At 43.5% G+C, this 25,563-nt stretch overlaps 1 protein-coding gene across 1 annotated transcript; it reads right to left on the reverse strand.

Moving 5' to 3' along the window:
• LOC109864939 (LON peptidase N-terminal domain and RING finger protein 1) lies at window positions 1-24,558 on the reverse strand. The gene is made up of 11 exons (XM_020453029.2): window positions 23,751-24,558; window positions 20,888-21,006; window positions 15,559-15,681; window positions 12,605-12,938; window positions 12,431-12,506; window positions 12,211-12,325; window positions 10,483-10,604; window positions 8,125-8,283; window positions 7,778-7,940; window positions 3,655-3,804; window positions 1-3,526 (listed from the first exon to the last, which is right to left on the reverse strand). Exons 1-11 carry the CDS (start codon window positions 24,046-24,048, stop codon window positions 3,377-3,379), a joined length of 1,809 nt encoding a protein of 602 aa, XP_020308618.1. The 5' UTR covers window positions 24,049-24,558; the 3' UTR covers window positions 1-3,376.
• Window positions 24,559-25,563: the final 1,005 nt, after the last annotated feature.

Consider the following 25,563-nt stretch of genomic DNA (forward strand, 5'->3'; position numbering starts at 1 on the left):
AAGGAGAAAGTTTATTTTATTTTTATGATGAAGTCAGACAAAATAACATGGATACTACTGCTGAACATGAGAGAAAACAGGTCATGCAGATCTATTATACTGTGCAAGAATAGAAGTCTTCTTCTCCAATAAGAAATCATTTGGGAGAGGGGAGTCGTCTCAATCAAGGACAAGTCAACTGTAGTCAATTTCCACCCAGTTGTTCATTTTAACAGTCAAGTCTGGTTCCTGAATAGAGCACAGACACTGATCGCTACCTGTTCTCATGTACATCATAATCACCTAGGAGGATAAACCATTCTGCCTGTTCCTGATCAAAGTCCCTTTGAGTTGAATTAGCCAGGGGAATTCAAGATGGCCGAAGTGTAAAGTGATCAATGTTTTTGATTGGACCTCAAGTCTTTATGTTTCCATCGGCAAACAATCAGCTGAAGACTTCTATACACACTTCCTGTACATGTCTGACAGCCAGTGATCTGTAGTGATCCAGTCAAAATCTGAGCTTTAGAGTCGGTCTACATTGGACCTCATGATCGTTGCTGTATTGCGCGTATTCAGAAAGATGGTGTGGGTTCTAAGGTTCTGTGTGGGTACTGTACATAGCCGGTCAGATTGGTTTTTACTTAGATGACCTGTCTAAACCAGCTCCAAAAGCAGTTTTCAGGAGTGTCAGCATCAACCACGTCCAACTGAACCCAAACTAACAAAAGGCAGGCCTTCCTCAGCGATGTTAGAGGGAAACATGGGCCACCAGGTTAAATGTTAGGGGATAAGTCAGAGGTCTGTCCTTTGGAGGGGTATCGTCGTGCGTAATGTCAGGCCTTTAAATGTGCCCCTCCAAAATCTAGCACACACACCAATCACAGAGGGTTATTATCTAGATTATAGCTACACTACTGTGGTCTATAAACAGGCGAGTTACAATGCTGAGTCACCCGTCTGTGAAAAACAATATGAGGTCAATCTAATGTGTCAGGTGGTAGCTGGTCCTTCACTGTCCAGCGGATAGAAAACATGGGGAATTAATTACAACGCTTAAGATGAAGGTTGGTTGTAAACTTAATAAACATTTCATGACTGAATCCAACTCAATCTCGAAATAAAAAAAACACACAATAACAGTATCTATGGCACAATTATTATAGTAGAAAAACACAGATTGTGTATGTTTTCCCCCAGTTCAAGCCTGTGTGTTAGTAAATCATGTTAAGATTAGCAGTTTCAACATTCCACTAATAAACTCAAAAAAGAAAAACAACAATGTTTGTCTATTCCCTTCTGCTCAAACACACAATTCTGCCTCCTAGTGGGAGGCCAGGCACTGTAGTCACCAACACTAGTGGTGAGAGAGCCACATAGGTAGGGGGCGCTACAGGGGGCAGAGGGTGGTGTGAGCCTGGGATGGGCTAGGGAGGCAACTCCTGTCTGTCCTGCCTGTGGGTGTGAAAGCTACCAGACCTGGGTTAAAGGAAATATTATTTGATTTATTTATTTCCAAATACTTTGAACGATTGACTGAGACTGATGGACATGGTGTGCACTTTTGGGACTATTGCGTCAGGCAAACTCAATAAAGTACAACTCAAGCATTTGAAAGAAAACCCATACTATTTGAACTCAGGAGTGGTAGCTTTCATATTACACAGGTAGTCTCTTCAATACACACACACCTCTACTGTCCAACAAAGCATCAACTTGTTTGTGTTGTCAGAGGGAGGACTGCTATCCAAAGACGGTTTACATACAGGAAGCTGCTGTGGGGAGAACGGCTCATCATAATGTCTGGAACGGAGCTAATTAAACAGATTCAAAAACCTGGAAACCATGTTTACTGTATTTGACACCATTCCACTGATTCTGCTCCAGGTATTACCACGAGCCCATTCTCACCAATTAAGGTGCCACCAGCCTCATGTGCATACATACACATGCATGTGTACAGAACAACACACCTGTTTACACATGTGTTGAACAGCTAAGCTGTACCACCTGTTGTCTTTTTCCACCTTCTTTAACAAAGACCTGGGTCTGAATCCCAAATAGCACCCTATTCCCTATATAGTGCACTACTTTTTCACCACAGTCCTATTGCGGCCCTGATCAAAGGTAGTGCACAATGAAGTGATTAGGGTGCCATTTGGGATGGAACCCTGTTCAATACATCTTCAAACACTAAAGAGAAGTCAGGCTTCAGCAGCTTTAATTCACATTACTCTGAAATATTATTATTTTCACCCAGGCGGCGCCTTTTTATGTTTCAATGTTTCATAATAGATCATTACTGCAATAACACACTAATATTACATCCTACTCAATATTGGTAACAAGGCAGTAAAGATACATAACTGTAATAGTAATTATACTGTTGCGCTAGTCACTCAAAATTGCTGCTGACTGTGTTTGTCACAATATAGTAGCTTCCCAAGGTTTTAAAGAACCCCCAAAAAATACAATATGATTATTATAAACTATATATAACTTTAACCCAAGCCTTATAAATAGCATATTGTGCGTTATCCAGGAAATCAAGTTTTCAGCTCTGCAAGACAGAGCCATCTGTGACACTTTTTTAAAATAGCTTTTCTTCAAGCACTTTACAGCCATAGGAATCAGATCTGATTATGAGATGGCTGGTTATGTCATGCATGGGGGTCAGTTGCCATGGCAGTGTTCTTTATGCTTGGCTGATAAGGGAAACAGTTGTGAGAACAGGGACACCTAGTGGTTATCTGAGACATTACCACCAGGTTTACATCCCTTGGCAAGAATCAGAACAGTTTGAGTTGAACCTTATACTGCAGGGGTGTCACACTTATTTTGCCCCGGGTGCTGCATTCGGTCTTCAACGAGGTCCGGAAGGCCGCAGTGAAAATGTGTTCAATTTCTTTGCTGTCAAAATTTACAAGAGATAGTCCAATATATCCATCGTTAGTGACCGTCTATCTTAAATTTGAGTGATTATTAGCGAGCTGGACACAAACAAGAAACAGTATAGTTTAAAGTATTTCAAGCTAGTTTCACCCAAAAAGCACCTTGGATTCAATCTGATTTTTACCTATGATGTATCTACGAACAAACACATTATTCATGTAAGTGATAAAACAATCTCTTTCTGCTCTTGGCCAGGTAAAATGGGTTCAAGCTAGGACATGTGATCTCCATGGCGACAGGCTCTAAACCTAGTAACATCTTGCTGAAGATACAGGGGAGTGGGCCTGACAGGTAGTGTATGTGGGATTTGTGTGTGAGTGATATATTAGTGGGTGTGTGATGTTTCACATGATCCAGTCTGTAGAGCTGATCCTCTCCTCTGTAGGGTACTGGATAAGCGGCAGAAAGCCCAGTAAAGCTGTATCCCTTCATCTCCTCCTCTTCTCTAGCTCTGGGAGAAGTACTCCAAAACCATGCGCAGGTGTCCCAGGCGGTCGTTGAGGGAGGGCAGGGACAGGACGGTCGTCTGGTAGGCAGGATCCAGCTGGAGAACTGACAACAACCACCAACACCACGCTGGACCGTTGTTGGAGGCCTGATGGAGAGAGACAGGGAGATAAAAAGGAGAGAGAGAGGAGAGAGAGAGATGGGGAGATACAGGGGATTTTCGATAATAGATGAGTGCTGGTCTGGAAGTGATCGGCAAGGTCCATGTGTCTGTACCTGTATGTTGTTATCCTTGTCAGGCATGGTTCCATACTGTCTGCTGATCTGTTCTCTGAGCTGTGTGTTGAGGAGTGTGTACCAGTCCTGGGCCTGCTCATACACACTGTCATGGAGGCTCTGCAATAGCTCCAACTCTGACCCCTCAGCCTAGAAACAAAGGAGGAGATTCTCAATGCAAAATAAAATTGATTCTCTTCAAACCTTTAACCCACTAAGGTCAATGTCCGAACCCCTGTGGAAATCTAATTAGTATCATTCAAAAATCGCCATAAAAATCTGTCAGTGTGAGCTAGAGATATGTTTTTTTTAGACTGGATGCATCTCAATCCATTGCATCAGCCCAATTCCGCAGTGAACGGTGACAGAGGTAGAGCGGTGTTTGTCAGACCATGAGACATCCCGAAAGTAATTAGAGTCCGAACGGTTTGGCCAAAAACTATTATGACCCCTGTATGGAAACTCTCCCGACCAGGTACAAGCTCTTGGACACCCAGAGGCCTCACAAAACTCGTCTGAAGGTCCTCGTTAACAGTCGAAAACATGTAGGGAATTATCTATGGAGACTTAAGTGAAAAAATTAAATCCTGATTTTATATCGCTCAGAGATAGGATAGACACTAATGAAACTCAGATATAAACAATATTAATTCATATGGAAGGGATTGTGGAGCATGAAACAGGGGCTAATTAAATTAAATAAATACCATTCCAGCCAGGTTGGAGAAGACTGGAATTGTGGGTTTTTAAGTAAGCAAAAAGGGTCGTTAACCTATGGACTCAACTTGTTTAGATAAGGCAAGATAAGGATGCAGAGAGTGTTTTCCTGGGTTTTCCATTATCTGAAACAGTCTTCTAAATAGTGATGGATGAAGGTGACCATTCCAGAAGTTAATCTAGATAAGTGTGTGTCTGGAGTGAGCGAGCTTGTGGGTTGGAATGAACTTTTCCACTTTGTTGGTTCCTGGTTGATAGGAGGACAAACCTTTTATAACCTATGACGTCATATGTTGTATATAAACTGTTGTTGGTGGTTACATGGCAGCGCGCTCCGAGAATAAATACTATTATCTCATTTTGATAAGACTGGTCTCTGTCTATTTTATGCAAATAAGAATCGTACATATTCTCATAAAATAGACAAAGTGAATTAAAATAATGAAAACATATTGGAATTATGAAATGATATTAACAGTTGGTGACAGAAGCACCAGATCATCAGCAAACAGTAGACATTTGACTTCAGATTCTAGTAGGGTGAGGCCGGGTGCTGTAGACTGTTCTAATGCCCTCACCAATTCGTTGATGCATAAAATTGGGGGGAAAACGCATAGTAACAGCACACTTGTTGTTTGTGTACATGGATTTTATAATATTGTATGTTTTTCCCCAAAACCATTTTCTATCCATTTGAATAGCAGACCCTCATGCCAAATTGAGTCAAAAGCTTTTTTGAAATCAACAAAGCATGAGAAGACTTATGTTTGTTAGTCGAACAAGGTGTGCAATGTGAATATGTGATCTGTCGTACGGTAATTTGATTTAAAAAAAGACAATTTAGCATTTGGTCCGTACATTGTTTTCATTGAGGAAAAGTGCAAGTCTGCTATTAATGATAATGCAGAGGATTTTCTCAAAGTTGCTGTTGACATATCCCATGGTAGTTATTGGGATCAAATCTGTCTCCACTTTTGTGGACTGGGGTCATCAGTCCTCGTTTCCAAATATTGAGAAGATGCCAGAGTTGAGGATGATGTTAAAGAGTTTTAGTGTAGCCAATTGGAATTTGTGGTCTGTATATTTTATAATTTCATTGAGGACACCATCAATACCACAGGCCTTTTGGGTTGGAGGGTTTGTATTTTGTCCTGTAGTAATGTACTTGGAGAATCCAGTGGGTTCTGGTAGTCTTTAATAGTTTATTCTAATATTTGCATTTGATCATGTATATATTTTTGATATAGGACCAAAAAGATTGGAGAAGTGGTTTATCCATGCATCTCTATTTGGGATAGATGACTCGCATTGGTTTTTGATTAGTGTTTTCCAATTTTCCCAGAAGTGGTTCGATCCTATGGATTCTTCAATTACATTGAGCTGATTTCTGACGTGCTGTTCCTTCATTTTCTGTAGTGTAATTCTGTATTGTTTTAGTGATTCACCATAGTGAAGACGCAGGCTCAGGTTCTGGTTTAACAATTCCTTTCTAAGGTTTTTGCAGTCTTCCATCAAACCATTTGTCATTGTTGTTCATTTTCTTAGGTTGTCTGCTTGACAATTTTTGATTTGATTGGGAAGCCGAGAGGTCAAATATACTGTTTTGGTTTTCTACGGACAAGTTTACACCTTCACAATTACAGTGAAACATTTTGTCCAGGAAGTTGTCTAAAAGCGATTGAATTTGTTGTTGCCTAATTGTTTTTTGGTAGGTTTCTATACTAAATTCCTTCCATCTATAGCATTTCTTACTATTATGCAGTTCCTTTGGCTTTGATGCCTCATGATTGAGTATTTCTCTCTTCAAGTAGACTGTGATTTTGCTGTGGTCTGATAAGGGTGTCAGTGGGCTGACTGTGAACACTCTGAGAGACTCTGGGTTGAGGTCAGTGATAAAGTCATCTACAGTACTACTGTCAATGGGTGAGCTATAGGTGTACCTACCATAGGAGTCATCTTGAAGCCTACCATTGACTATGTACAGACCCAGCGTGTGACAGAGCTGCAGGAGTTGTGACCCATTTTTGTTGGTTGTTTTGTCATAGTTGTGTCTAGGGGGGCATATTTGGGAGAGAATGCTGTCGCCTCCAGGTAGGAGTTTGTTCTGAGAGTGTCAGGTTCTTGTCCAGTTGTGGAATATACTAGGTCGCCACAGAGTATTACATGTCCCTGGGCTTGGAAACGGTTGCTCTCCCCTTCTATGATGGAGAAGCTAAAAGTAGTATGGGGGGGGAGAATATAGCTAGCACACAAGGACATTTTTCTCTGTTGAGATAAATTCCTTATTCATTTCTAGCCAGATGTAAAATGTTCCAGTTTTGACTAATTTAATATAGTGGGTTGGTTCTACTCTACTACTATACCGAAATAGCATCCCCCCAGTGGGTCCATCTCCTCTATACCACCCACCCGGTAGCTTGGTGGATGGGACTACCAGCTCTCTGTAACCTAGAGGTCAACCAGTGGGTCCATCTCCTCTATACCACCCACCTAGTAGCTTGGTGGATGGGACTACCAGCTCTCTGTAACCTAGAGGTCAACCAGTGGGTCCATCTCCTCTATACCACCCACCTAGTAGCTTGGTGGATGGGACTACCAGCTCTCTGTAACCTAGAGGTCAACCAGTGGGTCCATCTCCTCTATACCACCCACCTGGTAGCTTGGTGGATGGGACTACCAGCTCTCTGTAACCTAGAGGTCAACCAGTGGGTCCATCTCCTCTATACCACCCACCTGGTAGCTTGGTGGATGGGACTACCAGCTCTCTGTAACCTAGAGGTCAACCAGTGGGTCCATCTCCTCTATACCACCCACCTGGTAGCTTGGTGGATGTGACTACCAGCTCTCTGTAACCTAGAGGGCAAACAATGGGTCCGTCTCTTTTTTACCATGTTTCTTGTAGGATGACAATGTCTGTATTTCTGATTTCTTTCATGAAGTCTGGGTTCCTGCTCTTTAGGCCAAAGGCAGATGACCTCAGAACTTGTATGTTCCAGGATGAGATAGTGAAAGTTTTGGATTCCATTGTGTCTAGTGTTGTTTTGATGTAGTTTAGGCTCTGACCTTTACAGTAGGTGTGAAGAAAGCATTTTGAGCCTCTAGTGCGCGAGCACAGACACACACACCTCTAAGGTATGCCTGGTTGAGCACTGAGCATTGCTTTTACAAACTGTTGCTTGGAAACAGGCCATGTACCAGTAAAACACTCACTGAAGAACTAGCTAATAAAATAGCATTTGTAACCTTCCCCAGAAGTGTTAAATTCAACCAAAACTCTGCATTCACAGGGGTCATCCAGGGCCAGGATTAGGTTAGAACAACCTGTGGTAACTTACCTTGTGGTCCTGCATGTATTCTATATCAGCAGTGTGGTATCTAGCTCTCTTCAGTGTGTGTGGGATTGTACCTTGTGGTCCTCCATGTACTCTATATCAGCGGTGTGGTATCCATCTCTCTGTCCTCTCTTCAGGACCCTGAAGCGACTTCCTCCCACACAGTCCACATACGAGCGACCGTCAGGCAACACCTCTAGGCTATGAATCCCCAGCATACAGCCGTAGTCTGCAAATCTGGAGGACACACAGAGACACAACGACAGAGAGTTGTTGGAAGCAAGCTGAAAGGGTAATGTGAAAGACAGATCCCCAGCACAGTGTGGCTCAGCATAGTAGTGTAAAAGGGGAAGAGAGTCAGATTACACTCAGGGTTCATTTTCATACCAGTATTTTCAGATTGTATACATCCACGACCCACCCTTTTCCATGTTCGTAGCTGCACATGCCAAACTTCCTGGTGCCCGTCTCCATGCATCGTCTCATCATGAGGCGGTAACGAGGCTCGAAGATGTGGAGAGGACAGGGCACGCCCGGGTACGCCACCGTACACACAAAGATAGGGATGTCCTTAGTTAGACTGGGGGATGGAGGGAGAGAAACAGAGAGTGAGACAGAGAGAAAGCAGAAAGAGTGAAAGAGGATGAAAAAAGAGAGGATACAGAGAGACAAATATATATTTAAATCAGGATAACAGTGGTGTTGAGGTGGTGTATATTTAATACACACACACACACACACAGTCAAACGTTTGGACTCACCCACTCATTCAAGGGTTTCTTTATTTTTACTATTTTGTCAAATAATAGTGATAACATCAAAACTATGAAATAACACATGGATTCAGTAACCCAAAAAGTGTTAAACAAAGTAGCCACCCTTTGCCTTGATGAAAACTTTGCACACTCTTGGCATTCTCTCAACCAGCTTCATGAGGTAGTCACCTGGAATGCGTTTCAATTAACAGGTGTGCCCTGTTAAAAGTTAATTTGTGGAATTGCTTTCCTTCCTAATGCGTTTGAGCCAATCAGTTGTGTTGTGACAAGGTAGGGGTGGTATACAGAAGATAGACCTATTTGGTAAAAGACCAACTCCACATTATGGCAAGAACAGCCCAAATAAGCAAAGACAAGCGGCAGGCCCATCATTACTTTAAGACATGAAGGTCAGTCAATGCGGAAAATTTCAAGAACTTTTTGCGATCGCAAAAACCATCAAGCTCCATGATGAAACTGGCTCTCATGACAACCGCCACAGGAAAGGAAGAACCAGAGTTACCTCTGCTGCAGAGGATAAGTTCATTAGAGTTACCAGCCTCAGAAATTGCAGCCCAGATAAATGCGTCACAGAGTTCAAGTATCAGACACATCTCAACATCAACTGTTCAGAGGAAACTGCGTGAATCAGACCTTCATGGTCGAATTGCTGAAAATAAACCACTACTAAAGGACACCAATAATAAGAAGAGACTTTCTTGGGCCAAAAAAACACAAGCAATGGACATTAGACCGGTGGAAATCTGTCCAATGGTCTGACGAGTCTAAATTTGAGATTTCTGCTTCCAACCGCTATGTCGTTGTGAGACGCAGAGTAGGTGAACGGATGTTCTCCACATGTATGGTTCCCACCGTGAAGCATGGAAGAGTAGGTGAACGGATGTTCTCCACATGTATGGTTCACACCGTGAAGCATGGAAGAGGAGGTGAACGGATGTTCTCCACATGTATGGTTCACACCGTGAAGCATGGAGGAGGAGGTGTGATGGCGTGGGGGTGCTTTGCTGGTGACACTTATTTATTTAGAATTCAAGGCACACTTAACCAGCATGGCTACCACAGCATTCTGCAGCGATATGCCATCCCATCTGGTTTGCACTTAGTGGGACATTCATTTGTTTTTCAACAGGACAATGACCCAACACACCTCCAGGCTGTGTAGGGGCTATTTGACCAAGAAGGAGAGTGATGGAGTGCTGCATCAGATGAACTGGCTTCCACAATCCCCCGGCCTCAACCCAATTGAGATGGTTTGGGATGAGTTGGACCGCAGAGTGATGGAAAAGCAGCCAACAAGTGCTCAGCAAATGTGGGAACTCCTTCAAGACTGATGGAAAAATATTCCAGGTGAAGCTGGTTTAGTGAATGGCAAGAGTGTGCAGAGCCGTCATCAAGGCAAAGGGTGGCTACTTTGAATATAAAATATATTTTGATTTGTTTAACACTTTTTTGGTTACTACATGATTCCATAGGTATTATTTCATAGTTGATGTCTTCACTATTATTCTACAATATAGAAAATAGCAAAAATAAACCCTTGAATGAGTAGGTGTCCAAACTTTTGACTGCTACTGTATACATGTTTCAGTGTTGCTCTTGTCCAGCAGCTGGTGTTGTTGCCTTGTGCGGTGCTTTGCCAATAACCTCACGGTCACAACGTCTACTCTCTACTGTATGAGGAGCCTGATGCCCGATGCCATGGTTACCATTAAGGTTGCCAACTCGCCCCAAGTTCATTCTGTCGAGCATATGATAGCTAATCAACGATTTCACATTTCAGTCTCATTTCATTCAGGCATTAAGAATTTCTACCAAAATAGTTCCAAAGCTCATTTTACAGGTCAGGGACAATTTTGGTAGCCTGGTTAAAGCAGACTGAACACTGCACTCAAAGATGAAACATAGAGAAATCAGATTGGGTGCCAGGTTACCGTTGTGGGAAACTCTAGAACAAACCGACCTCCGTTTACCCCTGGTTACAGTGCGTCAGCGACTGGACTCACTTGGATAGTTCGGCCATCTCAGTCTCGTGGACCTGCTTCCTCTCATCCAGTTGCAGGGGGAAGAGGTGAGACATGATCTCCTGCAGCAGCACCGTGGGGTTGTACTTCCTGTTCTTAAAGTACTACACAGGAAAGAAGTGATTCCGCATTATTGGGAAGAAAAGTAACAAATAAGTGCATCCCAGTTAAAATGATCTCTCTTGGGTTATAAACATGATAGCGACATAAAAACAGGACAAGCAGACCTTCCATTGCAATTGTTTCATTATGATGTTTTATACAATGTGTTTCTGATTTGAGTCCATGTACACAGACAAAGGCCCTAGTTATGTAATAGTGTACAGACAGTGCCTTGCAAAAGTGTTCAGGCCGCTTGGATTTCTTTACAAAGTGGGATTCAAATGTATTTCATTGTAATTTTTTGTCAACAAACTGCACAAAATACTCTGTCAAAGTGGAAGAACTATTCTATTCTTCTAAAGATTAATAGAAATAAAATAACTAAAATATAGTTGTTGTATAAGTATTCAGCTCCCTAAGTCAATACATGTTAAAAACACCTGATTACACCAGTGACTCTTCTTGGGGAAGTATATAAGAGCTTTGTCCACCTGGATTGAGCTATATTTGACCATGATTCTTTAAAATAAATCTTCAAGCTCTGTCAAGATGTTGAGGATCATGGATACACACCAATACAAGTCTTGCCACAGATTTTGAAACAGATTTAAGTCAAAACTGTAACTTGGCCACTCAGGAACATTCAATGTCTTCTTGGTAAGCAACTCCAGATTTGGCCTTGTGTTGAAGGTTATTGTCCTGCTGAAAGGTGAATTCCTCTCTCAGTCTCTGGTGTAAAGTAGACTGAAGCAGGTTTTCCTCTAGGATTTTGCCTGTGCTTAGCTCCATCCCGTTTCTTTTTATCCTGAAAAAGTCCCAAGTATTTGCCGATTTCAAGCATACCCATACCATGATGCAGCCACCACCATGCTTGAAAATAAGGAGGTAGATACTCAGTGATGTGTTGTGTTTTCCCATAAGGACTTTGCATTTAGGACAACAAGTGTATTTTTTAGTAGTATTACCTTTGTACCTTACTGCATACAAGATTCATGTTTTGGAATATTTTATTCAGTATTTTTGTATTCTTCTTTTCACTCTGTCATTTAGGTCATTATTGTAGAGTCACTACAATGTTGATCCATCCTCAATTTTCTCCTATCATAGCCATTGAACTATGTAGCCGTTTTAAAATCAACAATGGCCTCATGGTAACATCCCTGAGCAGTTTCCTTCCTGTCCTGCAGCTCAGTTCAGAAGGATGACAATATCTTTGATGTGTCTGGGTGGTTTAATATATCATCCACTGCATAATTATTAACCTGACCATCCTTAAAGAGATATTCAATGTTTGATTTGTTATTGTTACCCATCTACCAATCACTGGCCTTCTTTATGAGGCTTTCCAAAATCTCCCTGATCATTGTAGTTGAATCCGTGTAAGGGACCTTACAGAAGTCATTTAGGCTTGCCTAAACAAAGGGTCTGAATACTTATGCAGTGACTATATTTTAGTTAAGGTTTTATTTATCTTATACTAAAAAAAACATCTTCCTCATCTACATTACATAGTATTTTGTGTTGATTTTTGACAATAAAATGAAAATTCTGAATATTTTTGCAAAGCAATGTAGTGACGTAGGCCCTAGTTACGTAGGCCATAGTTACCTCCTGTAGTGGCTGTTTGCAGAGGGGGCAGCGGAGGTTGTGGTCTAGGCTTCTCTCGAGGCAGGTCCTACAGAAGGTGTGTCCACAGGGAGTGGTCACTGGCTCATAGAACAGCCTGTAGAGGTACAGCACTAAGATCAGAGTACAGCACAAGTTTCTCAACAATAACACAGTACCACAATACTCCACAGGATGTACCACTTGTGGTACAACTACTAACCTGATACAGAGGGGACATTCAAAGTCAGACACAGTGAGGACACTCAGAGATTCTCTTCTGTCCAGATGGCAGCCTCCTGAGGGAGACAACATAGAAACAATATCAACCATCTACATGCCTCTTCTCTCTTCCTGTGTGTGTGTGTGTGTGTGTGTGTGTGTGTGTTCTATGTACCCCTGCTGTGCATCTCCTCCCTCCTCCTCATCATCATCTCCTCATCATCCTCAGCTGTAGGGAGGAAGGACACGGCCTGACAGAGACTGAGACAGCACTCAGTACTGGTCCCATGTTTCACCTTTGGCCCTGTCTCCAAGTCTCCTCTCTTTTCCCCGTCTGCCTCCACCTGAGGGTATCGGAAGCTTTTGTTGAGGCAGTGTGTGTGGCTGTGTGTGTGGCTCTCAGGGAAGAGGATTGTGATGGGGGGGCAGTGTCCTCTGAGGTACTCTGAGACCACCTGGAGGATCTGGGGCACCTCCTCAGGCACTGACATGCCCTCCGTCTCCAGGATCTGACCAGGGAAAACATACACACAGATCAATCTATCCATCCATCCATCAATCTATCCATCCATCCCATCCATCCATCCATCCCATCCATCCATCCATCCCATCCATCCATCCCATCCATCATTTAAAAACATAGTTTTACTTCATAATAAACGTTATCATTATAAACTTATCCCAAAACAAAATTCATCCTACAACATCAGACATGGCTTTAATCAATCAATCAACCAACCATTCATTTAGAAACCCACAACTTGCTGAATATTTCAAAATGACTAGGCTGAACATGTAAATGACTAGGCTGAACATGTAAATGACTAGGCTGAACATGTAAATGACTAGGCTGAACATGTAAATGACTAGGTTGCCTTCTGTGACATTGCATTTCTAAAATGCATCCAACGTCAGATAACCTGAGGTAAGCCTACAACTGACCCTACAACTGTAACCGGCCCTCTAACTGACCATTTAGCAGTTATGTAGAAGTGTTTAAATTGCCTAATATTGTCCCATGTCATATCCTTTTCTAGCATAGATGACCCCTCGCCTTAGTTGACCTGACACACATAAGTGTTAGTAGATCGTCTGACAGTGTTCCATGACATATCATAGCATTTACAATGCTAGCCTGTCCTTGAATAACCCCACCCACATCAGGGGTGGATGTTATATGGCCCCCAAGCCAGATTCATCCCACGAGTCCATTCAATCCAGCCCAGGGGAGGTTTGAGGATTTTTTAACCTCCAGTACACTCTTGGACGTCTAAAACTAGGTAGAACGCATGTAGAAACACTAATGGAGCAATACATTTTCAAATAACTTTTTCTGGCCCGGAAATTGCTTTGAAAAACAAATCTGAATTTTGAAATCCGATGTGGGCCTCGGGCTGAAATCATTGCCCACCCCTGCTGTATATAAAAGCTGCAAAAAAAGAAACATCCCTTTTTCAGGACCCCGTCTTTCAAAGATCATTTGTAAAAATCCAAATAACTTCGCAGATCTTCATTGTAAAGGGTTTAAACAATGTTTCCCATGCTTGTTCAATGAACCTGTGGAACGGTCGTCAAGACACTAACAGCTTACAGACAGTTGGCAATTAAGGTCACACTTATGAAAACTTAGGACACTAAAGAGACCTTTCTACTGACTCTGAAAAACACCAAAAGAAAGATGCCCAGGGTCCCTGTTCATCTGCGTGAACGTGCCTTAGGCATGTTGCAAGGAGGCATGAGGACTGCAGATGTGGCCAGGGCAATAAATTGCAATGTCCGTACTGTGAGACGCCTAAGACAGCGCTACAGGGAGACAGGACAGACAGCTGATCGTCCTCGCAGTGGCAGACCACATGTAACAACACCTACACAGGATCGGCACAGCCGAACATCACACCTGCGGGACAGGTACAGGACGGCAACAACAACTGCCCGAGTTACACCAGGAACGCACAATCCCTCCATCATTGATCAGACTGTCCGCAATAGGCTGAGAGAGGCTGGACTGAGGGCTTGTAGGCCTGTTGTAAGGCAGGTGCTCACCAGACATCACCGGCAACAAGGTTGCCTATGGGCACAAACCCGCAGTCAGAGGGCCCGTCATGGTCTGGGGCGGTGTGTCACAGCATCATCGGACTGAGCTTGTTGTCATTGCAGGCAATCTCAATGCTGTGTGTTACAGGGAAGACATCCTCATCCCTCATGTGGTACCCTTCCTGCAGGCTCATCCTGACATGACCCTCCAGCATGACAATGCCACCAGCCATACTGCTCGTTCTGTGCATGATTTCCTGTAAGACAGGAATGTCAGTGTTCTGTAATGGCCAGCGAAGAGCCCAGATCTCAATCCCATTGAGCACGTCTGGGACCTGTTGGATCGGAGGGTGAGGGCTAGGGCCATTCCCCCCCAGAAATGTCCGGGAACTTGCAAGTGCCTTGGTGGAAGAGTGGGGCAACATCTCACAGCAAGAACTGGCTAATCTGGTGCAGTCCATGAGGAGGAGATGCACTGCAGTACTTAATGCAGCTGGTGGCCACACCAGATACTGACTGTTAGTTTTGATTTTGACCCCCCCCCCCCCCCTTTGTTCATGGACACATTATTCAATTTCTGTTAGTCACATGTCTGTGGAACGTGTTCAGTTTATGTCTCAGTTGTTGAATCTTGTTAGGTTCATACAAATATTTACACATGTGAAGTATGCTGAAAATAAACGCAGTTGACAGTGAGGACGTTTCTTTTTTTGCTGAGTTTAGTATACAGTACGTGTTGAGATTGTTTAACACTGTTCCAAGGCATTCCATTCCTTAAAGCATTCCTAGAAGCAGCAACTGCCACCCATTCCTAGAACCTTAACTGACCCCATAGTCATTCAGCCAGGCAGTCACTGACACACTAAGCTAGTGAGACTGAATGAGCCAGTGAAGCAGTCAGGCAGACAGTCAATGAGTGGAAAACAGTCCGTCAGTGAGACTAACTGGAACAGTGAAACAGCCAGTAAAGCACAGTCAAGCCGACAGTCAGTAAGGGAAAAATAGTCAGTAAGTAACTGGACCAGTGATTGGTAAACAGTCAGTAAATGAGCCAGTTAGTAAATGAGCCAGTCAGTGTTGGCTATAGCTACTGACCTTTTTAATCTGGCTCTTGGCAGGAGTGAAGTCGGCCTGTAGCTTGAGACAGCGGTGAAACTGGATCAGGGCTTCAGACTGACGACTCATCTCCAGTAACACATTACCTTTACGAAAGAAACCCTGGGGAGAACAGACAAGAGAGAGACTTAGATATAGAGACAGACGGAGAGAGAAAGACCCAAAGAAATCAGAAACATAGACATCCTACAAGAATCATGGTGGAGGAGATGGACCCCACTGGTTGCCCTCTAGGTTACAGAGAGCTTGTAGTCCCATACACCAAACAACCAGGTGTGAAACGGGCAGGGGGTATGCTAATTTGGTATAGAGCAGACCTAACTCACTCTATTAAATTACTCAAAACAGGAACATTTTATATTTGGCTAGAAATTCAAAAGGAAATTATCTGAACAGAGAAAAATGTCCTCCTGTGTGCTACTTATATCCCCCCACAGGAATCCCCATACTTTAATGAAGACAGCTTCTCCATCCTGGAGGGGGGAATCAATCATTTCCAGCCCCAGGTAAATGTACTAGTCTGTGGTGACCTAAATGCCAGAACTGGACAAGAACCTGACATCCTCAGCACACAGTGGGACAAACACCTACCTGGAGGTAACAGCATTCCCTCCCACATATGCCCCCCTAGGCACAACTATGACAACACAACCAACAAAAACGGGTCACAACTCCTGCAGCTCTGTCACACGCTAGGTATGTATATAGACAATGGTAAGCTTCAAGTTTACTCCTACGGTAGGTACACCTATATAGCTCATCTCTTGGCAGTAGTACTGTAGACTACTTTATCACCGATCTCAACCCAGAGTCTCTCAGAGCATTCACTGACACAACTATCAGATCATTTCAAAATCAGTCAACTACTTGAACAGAGCAATACTCAAATCATGAGGCATCCAAGACAAAGGAACTGTATAATATTAGGAAATGCTATAGATGGAAGGAAAGTAGTGTGGAAACCTACCAAAAAAACAATTAAGCAACAACAAATTCAATCCCTTTTAGACAACTTCCTGGACAAAAGCATTCCACTGTAATAGTGAAAGTGTAAACTTGGCAGTAGAAATTATTATTATTTATTTTTTTAATTGTACCCCTTTTTCTCCCCAATTGCATGGTATCCAATTGTTTAGTAGCTACTATCTTGTCTCATCGCTACAACTCCCGTACGGGCTCGGGAGAGACGAAGGTTGAAAGTCATGCGTCCTCCGATACACAACCCAACCAAGCCACACTGCTTCTTAACACAGCGCACATCCAACCCGGAAGCCAGCCGCACCAATGTGTCGGAGGAAACACTGTGCACCTGGCAACCTTGGTTAGCGCGCCCAGCCCGCCACAGGAGTCGCTGGTGCGCGATGAGACAAGGATATCCCTACCGGCCAAGCCCTCCCTAACCCGGACGACGCTAGGCCAATTGTGCGTCGCCCCACGGACCTCCCGGTCACGGCCGGTTACGACAGAGCCTGGGCGCGAACCCAGAGTCTCTGGTGGCACAACCACTGCGCCACCCGGGAGGCCCCCGGCAGTAGAACATTTTAACAGTATATTTGACATCTCAGCTTCCCTATCAAATCTAAACATTTCAATCAGAAAACTAAAAACAATAACAAATTTGATGATGAATGCAAAAACCTAAGAAAGAAATTGAGAAACCTGTCCAACCAAAAACATAGACCCAGAAAATCTGAGCCTACGCCTTCACTATGATGAATCACTAAAACAATACAGAAATACTACGGAAAAAGAAGGAACAGCACGTCAGAAATCAGCAATGTAATAGAAGAATCCAAAGACTAACCATTTTTGTGAAAATTGGAAAACACTATGTAAACTACAATATAAAGAGTTATCTATCCAAAACAGAGAAATATGGGTAAACCACTTCTCCAATTGTTTGGCCTTATAACAAAAACATATACATGATCAAATATAAATCTTAGAATCAACTATTAAAGACTACCAAAACCCACTGGATTCTCCAATTACATTGAATGAACTACAGGACAAAATACAAACCCTCCAACTCAAAAATGCCTGTGGTGTTGATGGTATCCTCAATGAAATGATCAAATATACAAACCACAAATTTCAATCAGCTATACTTAAACTCTAACATCATCCTCAGCTCTGGCATCTTAACCAATATTTGGAAACATGGACTGATCACCCCAATCAACAAAAGTGGAGACAGATTTGATTCCAATGACTACCATGGGATATGCATCAACAGAAACCTTGAAAAAATTAAACTCTGCATTATCATTAACAGCAGACTTGTACATTTCCTCAGGAAAAACAATGTACCGAGCAAATGTCAAATGGTCTTTTTACTAAACTACCAAACCACGTATTCACCCTGCACAACCTAATTGACAAACAAACAAAACAAAGGCAAAGTCTTGTCATGCTTTGTTGATTTCAAAAAAGCTTTAGACTCAATTTTACATGAGGGTCTGATGTACAAATTGATGGAAAATGGTGTTGGGGAAAAACATACATTATAAAATCCATGTACACAAACAGGTTTGCGGTTAAAATTGGTGACCTATTATGACAACAACTGATCTGAAAACACAGTAGACTATTGAGATGTACCCATAGATGACAGATCATTAAAGGGGAGTAAAACAGTGATATTAAAGGAAAACGTAGAAGCTGCAGCAGGCTTATAGACACCTAGGCAGCCCAGATTCAGTTACACCAGAAGATACTGTAACCTCGGTCCAAACCCCTCCTCGCTCCTGGTATGGTCTGACTTTCTACTTTTAAACTCTGACAAAACAGAGATGCATGTTCTAGGTCCCAAGAAATAAAGAGATCTTCTGTTGAATCTGACAATTCATCTTAATGGTTGTACAGTCGTCTCAAATGAAACTGTGAAGGACCTCGGCGTTACTCTGGACCCTGATCTCTCTTTTGAAGAACATATCTAGACTGTTTGAAGGACAGCTTTTTTCCATCTACGTAACATTGCAAAAATCAGAAACTTTCTGTCCAATTTTTTTTGTCACTTCTAGGTTAGACTACTGCAATGCTCTACTTTCCGGCTACCCGGATAAAGCACTAAATAAACTTCAGTTGGATGCAGTTTATCACAGTGCCATCCGTTTTGTCACTAAAGCACCTTATACCACCCACCACTGCGACTTGTATGCTCTAGTCGGCTGGCCCTCGCTACATATTCGTCGCCAGACCCACTGGCTCCAGGTCATCTACAAGTACATGCTAGGTAAAGCTCCGCCTTATCTCAGTTCACTGGTCACGATGGCAACACCCATCCGTAGCACGCGCTCCAGCAGGTGTATCTCACTGATCATCCCTAAAGCCAACACCTCATTTGGCCACCTTTTGTTCCAATTCTCTGCTGCCTGTGACTGGAACGAATTGCAAAAATAGCTGAAGTTGGAGACTTTTATCTCAATCACCAACTTCAAACATCTGCTATCTGAGCAGCTAACCGATCGCTGCAGCTGTACATAGTCTATTGGTAAATAGCCCACCCATTTTTACCTACCTCATCCCCATACTGTTTTTATTTATTTACTTTTCTGCTCTTTTGCACACCAATATCTCTACCTGTACATGACCATCTGATCATTTATCACTCCAGTGTTAATCTGCAAAATTGTAATTATTCGCCTACCTCCTCATGCCTTTTGCACACAATGTATATAGACTCCCCTTTTTTTCTACTGTGTTATTGACTTGTTAATTGTTTACTCCATGTGTAACTCTGTGTTGTCTGTTCACACTGCTATGCTTTATCTTGGCCAGGTCGCAGTTGCAAATGAGAACTTGTTCTCAACTAGCCAACCTGGTTAAATAAAGGTGTTCTCAACTAGCCAACCTGGTTAAATAAAGGTGAAATAAATAAATAAAAAAGTGCTAAATACAGCTGCTAGAATCCTGACTAGAACCAAAAGATTTGATCATATTACTGCAGTGTTAGCCTCCCTACACCGGCTTCCTGTGAAGGCAAGGGCTGATTTCAAGGCTTTACTGCTAACCTACAAAGCATTACATGGGCTTGCTCCTACCTATCTCTCTGATTTGGTCCTGCTGTACATACCTACACATACGCTACGGTCACAAGACGCAGGCCTCCTAATTGTCCCTAGAATTTCTAAACAAACAGCTGGTGGCAGGGCTTTCTCCTATAGAGCTCCATTTTTATGGAATGGTCTGCCTACCCATGTGAGAGACGCAAACTCGGTCTCAACCTTTAAGTCTTTACTGAAGACTCATCTCTTCAGTGGGTCATATGATTGAGCGTAGTCTGGCCCAGGAGCGTGAAGGTGAACAGAAAGGCCCTGGAGCAACGAACCGCCCTTGCTGTCTCTGCCTAGCCGGTTCCCCTCTTTCCACTGGGATTCTCTGCCTCTAACCCTATTACAGGGGCTGAGTCACTGGCTTACTAGGGCTCTTTCATACCGTCCCTAGGAGGGGTGCGTCACTTGAGTGGGTTGAATCACTGATGTGATCTTCCGGTCTGGGTTGGCGCCCCCCCCCCCTTGGGTTGTGCTGTGGCGGAGATCTTTGTGGGCTATACTCTGCCTTGTCTCAGGATGGTAAGTTGGTGGTTGTAGATATCCCTCTAGTGGTGTGGGGGCTGTGCTTTGGCAAAGTGGGTGGGGTTATATCCTTCCTGTTTGGCCCTGTCCGGGGGTGTCATCAGATGGGGCCAAAGTGTCTCCTGACCCCTCCTGTCTCAGCCTCCAGTATTTATGCTGCAGTAGTTTGTGTCGGGGGGCTAGGGTCAGTTTGTTATATCTGGAGTACTTCTGGAGTATCCGGTGTCCTGTGTGAATTTAAGTATGCTCTCTCTAATTCTCTCTTTCTTTCTTTCTTTCTCTCTTTCTCTCGGAGGACCTGAGCCCTAGGACCATGCCTCAGGACTACCTGACATGATGACTCCTTGCTGTCCCCAGTCCACCTGGCCGTGCTGCTGCTCCAGTTTCAACTGTTCTGCCTGTGATTATTATTATTTGACCATGCTGGTCATTTATGAACATTTGAACATCTTGGCCATGTTCTGTTATAATCTCCACCCGGCACAGCCAGAAGAGGACTGGCCACCCCACATAGCCTGATACCTCTCTAGGTTTCTTCCTAGCTTTTGGCCTTTCAAGGGAGTTTTTCCTAGCCACCGTGCTTCTACACCTGCATTGCTTGCAGTTGGGGGTTTTAGGCTGGGTTTCTGAACAGCACTTTGAGATATCAGCTGATGTACGAAGGGCTATATAAATGAATTTGATTTGAAATTTGATTTGACATAGCACTCTAATAACATGGTGTTTCTTACCTCTGTCCAGTTGGGGTGAACGCAGCAGAGGTCTTCCAGGTCCCTCAGGGCATCAGAGAAAAGTCTCAGTCCCATATTGGCTTCCGCTCTCCACACCTTTAGACTCACATCACCAGGAGCTGGGCGAGGGAGGGAGGGAGGGAAGGAAGATATAGTGATCACTGTTAATTATATCGAAATATCAGTGATTGTAGTATGACAGCTTCCCAGTCAGAATTGGTTTAGTTAGATTTGCCCTTGCAACTGCAATGCATAGGGAATATTAGATAACACTGGACATCTCCCAAAAACCTGAAGTGACATGAGCTCAACCCAACTCCATTCTTGCTACAAATTGCACATCTGATCTCATACCCTCACCTTCCCTATGCTACCTACTAGTTTTACAGCGAAGCCTGCAGAGTATTAATATAATGTGATTATGTGTATCAAAACAATGGCACAGCAGGGTTGCATTAAAACCAGAACTGCCATGCATAGTCCTGTGTGGTGCGTAGAAACTGTTATTTATGCAAAGTGTTTGGTGCACGGACACCCCCAGTATGACAAACCAGACAGAAAAGCAGTTAAACTACTGGTGGGTGGAGGAGAAAGACTCGTCACAGACTTACTCTTATAGGAAGTTGTTTCATTCTCTGTTGATCCACATTGACTGTAACGACAGACCATTAGTATGAGCCTTCACTATGAAACATAACTCCCTCACACCTCTGCATGTCTGTTACACATTACTACCAATCTAATCTCAGCACCCAGAAACAAAATCAGCTGCAGGATAAGGCTGTCATGAGAGTCACGACTCCAAACAGGGGGGAAAACCAGCAAAGACAAATACACAACAAGAAAGACAAGGAAACTGTGCCTATCACCTCAGAAGTAACCCTGGTCACCTTCCTAAACACTGCTGTGCTTCTCTGGGGGAGTGTCACGTGTGAAGACTACTGGCATTACTGACCAGCCATAGCAAAGAGGAACATTAATGAAGACTCACCAACCAATGCTTATAACACAGCCACTTGAGTGTGGTGCATGCACGCACGTGTGTCACCCACTCACAACAGATTACATGTCACTGGACTCAGTGTTACAGAAGTCTGGCTGGGTTGTTTGTGTACATTGATTTTATAATATATGTTTTTCCACCAAAACAGCTTTCCATCAATTTGTATAGTAGACCTTCACTCTGGCTTCACACACACACACACACACACACACACACACACTTCTTGGGGGGAGGCAGGGATGCAGCCTTGAGCCCCCCCCCCCTTTCAACATATACACTGAGTGTACACAACATTAGGAACACCTTCACCCTCAGAACAGCCTCAATTCGTCAGCGGGATTGATTTACAAGGTGTCAAAAGCGTTCCACAGGGATGCTGGTCCATTTTGACTCCAATGGTTCCCACAGTTGTGTGAAGATGGCTGGATGTCCTTTGGGTGGTGGACCATTCTTGACCCGTCTCCTCCCCTTCATCTACACTGATTAAAGTGGAATTAACAGGTTTGGCGGATGCCAGGAGTACCCTACTTGCCCGAATGCATAGTGCCAACTGTAAAGTTTGGTGGATGAGGAATAATGGTCTGGGGCTGTTATTCATGGTTCAGGCTCCTTAGTTCCAGTGAAGGGAAATCTTAACGCCACAGGATACAGTGACATTCTAGACGACTCTGTGCTTCCAACTTTGTGGCAACAGTTTGGGGAAGGCCCTTTCCTGTTTCAGCATGACAATTCTCCTGTGCACAAAGCGAGGTCCATACAGAAATAGTTTGTTAACATCAGTGTGGAAGAACTTGACTGGCTTGCACAGAGCCCTGACCTCAACCCCATCAAACACCTTTGGGATGAATTGGAACCTGACTGCGAGCCAGGCCTAATCGCCCAACATCAGTGCCCGACCTCACTAATGCGCTTGTGGCTGAATGGAAATAAGTCCCAGCAGCAATGTTCCAATATCTAGTGGAAAGCCTTCTCAGAAGAATGGAGGCTGTTATAGCTGCAAAGGGGGGACCAACTCCATATTAATGCCCATGATTTTGTAATGAGATGTTTGACGAGCAGGGGTCCACATACACTACATGACCAAACATATGTAAGCTCAGGGTGACAACCTCAGTTTCTTTGGGTAATGTTGGACCACTGTGACTGCAGTACTGCCTCCCACCCACCATGTGGCTCTTATGTGACCAGGCTATGGGCTACAAGAGGGAGTGCATGCCAGGCAGTGGCAATCTCAGTGGGGCAAACTCAACAAAAATAAAATGTTGATACATGTCAGCAAAGCCACTACATAACACAACACTAAACAAAAGCACTGAGCTTTTACATTGCTTGCAAACTGATACTTGACACGTAAATTCCAAAAAACCATGCAAAACGAGCACACAAAAAATATATATATTTTTAAACAGGTGGGGCTCAATGCTTTGAATGACGGGTCGCCAATGATGCCAGGTCACTACACCACTAGCATATTATAGCAGTTCCAACAGTATTTTATTTAACCAGGAAAAGACCGTTTTGCAAGGGGGGCTTGATTGTGTAGTCTATATTGCACTGAAGACAAAATCATTTCATCTAAACACATTAACATATAGGAATGAACTTCAAGTGCGTTTTTACGTGTCGGTTTGATCATTTTATTTCATACGTCTTGGCTGGAGGTTTTTCGGGCAAATAGCTGTTTATGGTAAATTTACGTAATTAGGGTCGTGTGGGGCTTTTATCATTGGGTGGATTCCATTTTACACAACGAACATGCACATTTGATCATAGGTCTGTCCTGCAGCCTACTCGAGGGTTGCATAAGGAGATGTCTTCCCCAAACGTGCTCAAGTTCACACATTATTTTTAGGAACCTACCTAGTCGTATCCCTTCATTCGCGATGCGTAAAGCTTCTGTGAACTCGCTGGTTTTGAGTTTCTCCAGAATATGACACTTTATCCTCGTCTCTTCTGGGCAGCACTTCTCAATTACACTGAATAGTAGGATGTTGTTCTTGATGTTTTTGGCGTCTCTCTGTTTAAATATTTCCTTGCAGACTGGACACCCGGATGACAAGTAGTTCCCCAGGCAGCTCCGGCAGAACGTGTGACCACAGGACATGGTGGCCGGTTCACACATGAGGAACAGGCAGATTGGGCACTCAAGTAGATCCATGGTGGCACAGTTGCGGGGTTATGTCACCACCGCCGGTCCGTGAGCAGTTTGAGTCCCTATCTAATCACCATCTAAGCAACGACAGACACTCTTCTCCGATTAACATGACCTGACTGCTAGACTCTCTGATTTAGTAAACAAAGGCTAGCGGAACACAAGATCCAACCATAAAGACCTTAGTGTAATTACAACTGACAAAACCCTTCAGATTCATTCACATGCGTTTTCCAAGCATAAAGTATTTGGTTTGGAACAACACCACGTAACGTCTTCTCTTTCCTGGCATCATGATGAACAGAAGGTCCGATCGTCTCTTCGCGTCTCGTACTTCGCGTCTGGTGGTCTTCAACTCCGAGAGCCATCAACACTAGACCAATATTGGGTCAGAATTTTAACAACGATTCCTTGAATGTTTCTGCCCCACTCTTACTGTAAAAGCACAGCCGGCAGAAGTAGGCTTCCTGCTCTGATGCGCATCGTGTGGATAGAGCTCGAAAAAGCCCAAGCCACACAGTGTAAGGCTTACCTTACATAAATAAAGATCATGTGACGGGAACGCTGGGTATGCTATTGGCGGACAGACCCGAGTCCCGCCCTGTTGTGAAACCGATTTCATAACACGCTTTTACTCCGACTGCTAGTGGCTTTATATATTTCTCGAAAATCATAAAACGCGCACCGACAAGTTGCTAATCTCCAAACGCTATTATAATGACCTGGGCCGTTCTAGTGATCTAAATACAGGGAATCTGCCGCCTGCAGAAACTTGATGTGACATAAACACGTGAAACGTTTTTTTTTGGCGTCTCTTCATTCAGCCTCATTAACTGCCTTTAAAAAAAACAGCTGATATGGCTGACATGCTTAAACAAATGTGGTTTCTACTGACAATTGAGATGAACAAACTATGGCGTAAGGGGACGACAAGCAGATACGAGGCAATCCGTAGTTTCCATTAAGACATTAATGAACGAGATAGGACGGACGTGGTCAATATAACAGCACTTTTGAAATGTACAGCAACATAATTCTGAACATGGGCCATTCTTACAGTATTCTCCCTGTAAGTCAGAACCATAGGATGAATAAAGGGGGCATACTCTGGGATGCTGGCATTCTAGGCAGAGTTCCTCTGTCCAGTGTCTGTGTTCTTTTGCCCATCTTAATCTTTTATTTGTCAGTCTGAGATATGTATTTTTCTTTGCATCTCTGCCTAGAAGGCCAGCATCCTGGAGTTGCCTCTTCACTGTTGATGTTGAGACTGGTGTTTTGCAGCTACTATTTAGTGAAGCTGCCAGTTGAGGACTTGTGAGTTGTCTGTTTCTCAAACTACACACTCTAATGTACTTGTCCTCTTCCACAGTTGTGCACCGGGGCCTCCCACTCCGCTTTCTATTCTGGTTAGAGTCAGTTTGCACTGTTCTGTGAAGGGAGAAGTACACAGCGTTGTATGAGATCTTCAATTTCTTGGACATTTCTCGCATGGAATAGCCTTCAGTTCTCAGAACAAGAATA

This window comes from Oncorhynchus kisutch, linkage group LG19 (assembly GCF_002021735.2).
Source record: "Oncorhynchus kisutch isolate 150728-3 linkage group LG19, Okis_V2, whole genome shotgun sequence".
NCBI lineage: Eukaryota > Metazoa > Chordata > Actinopteri > Salmoniformes > Salmonidae > Oncorhynchus > Oncorhynchus kisutch.

Bases quoted from the DNA above. Each gene is read 5' to 3' on its own strand.
- LOC109864939 (XM_020453029.2), bottom strand. From the start codon at position 24,048: ATGGATCTACTTGAGTGCCCAATCTGCCTGTTCCTCATGTGTGAACCG. The intron at 15,682-20,887 runs GTAAGAAACACC...TGTTCTCCCCAG, and splicing joins TTCACCCCAACTGGACAGAG to GGTTTCTTTCGTAAAGGTAA. The intron at 8,284-10,482 runs GTGAGTCCAGTC...TCCATCCCCCAG, and splicing joins GAGATGGCCGAACTATCCAA to TCTAACTAAGGACATCCCTA.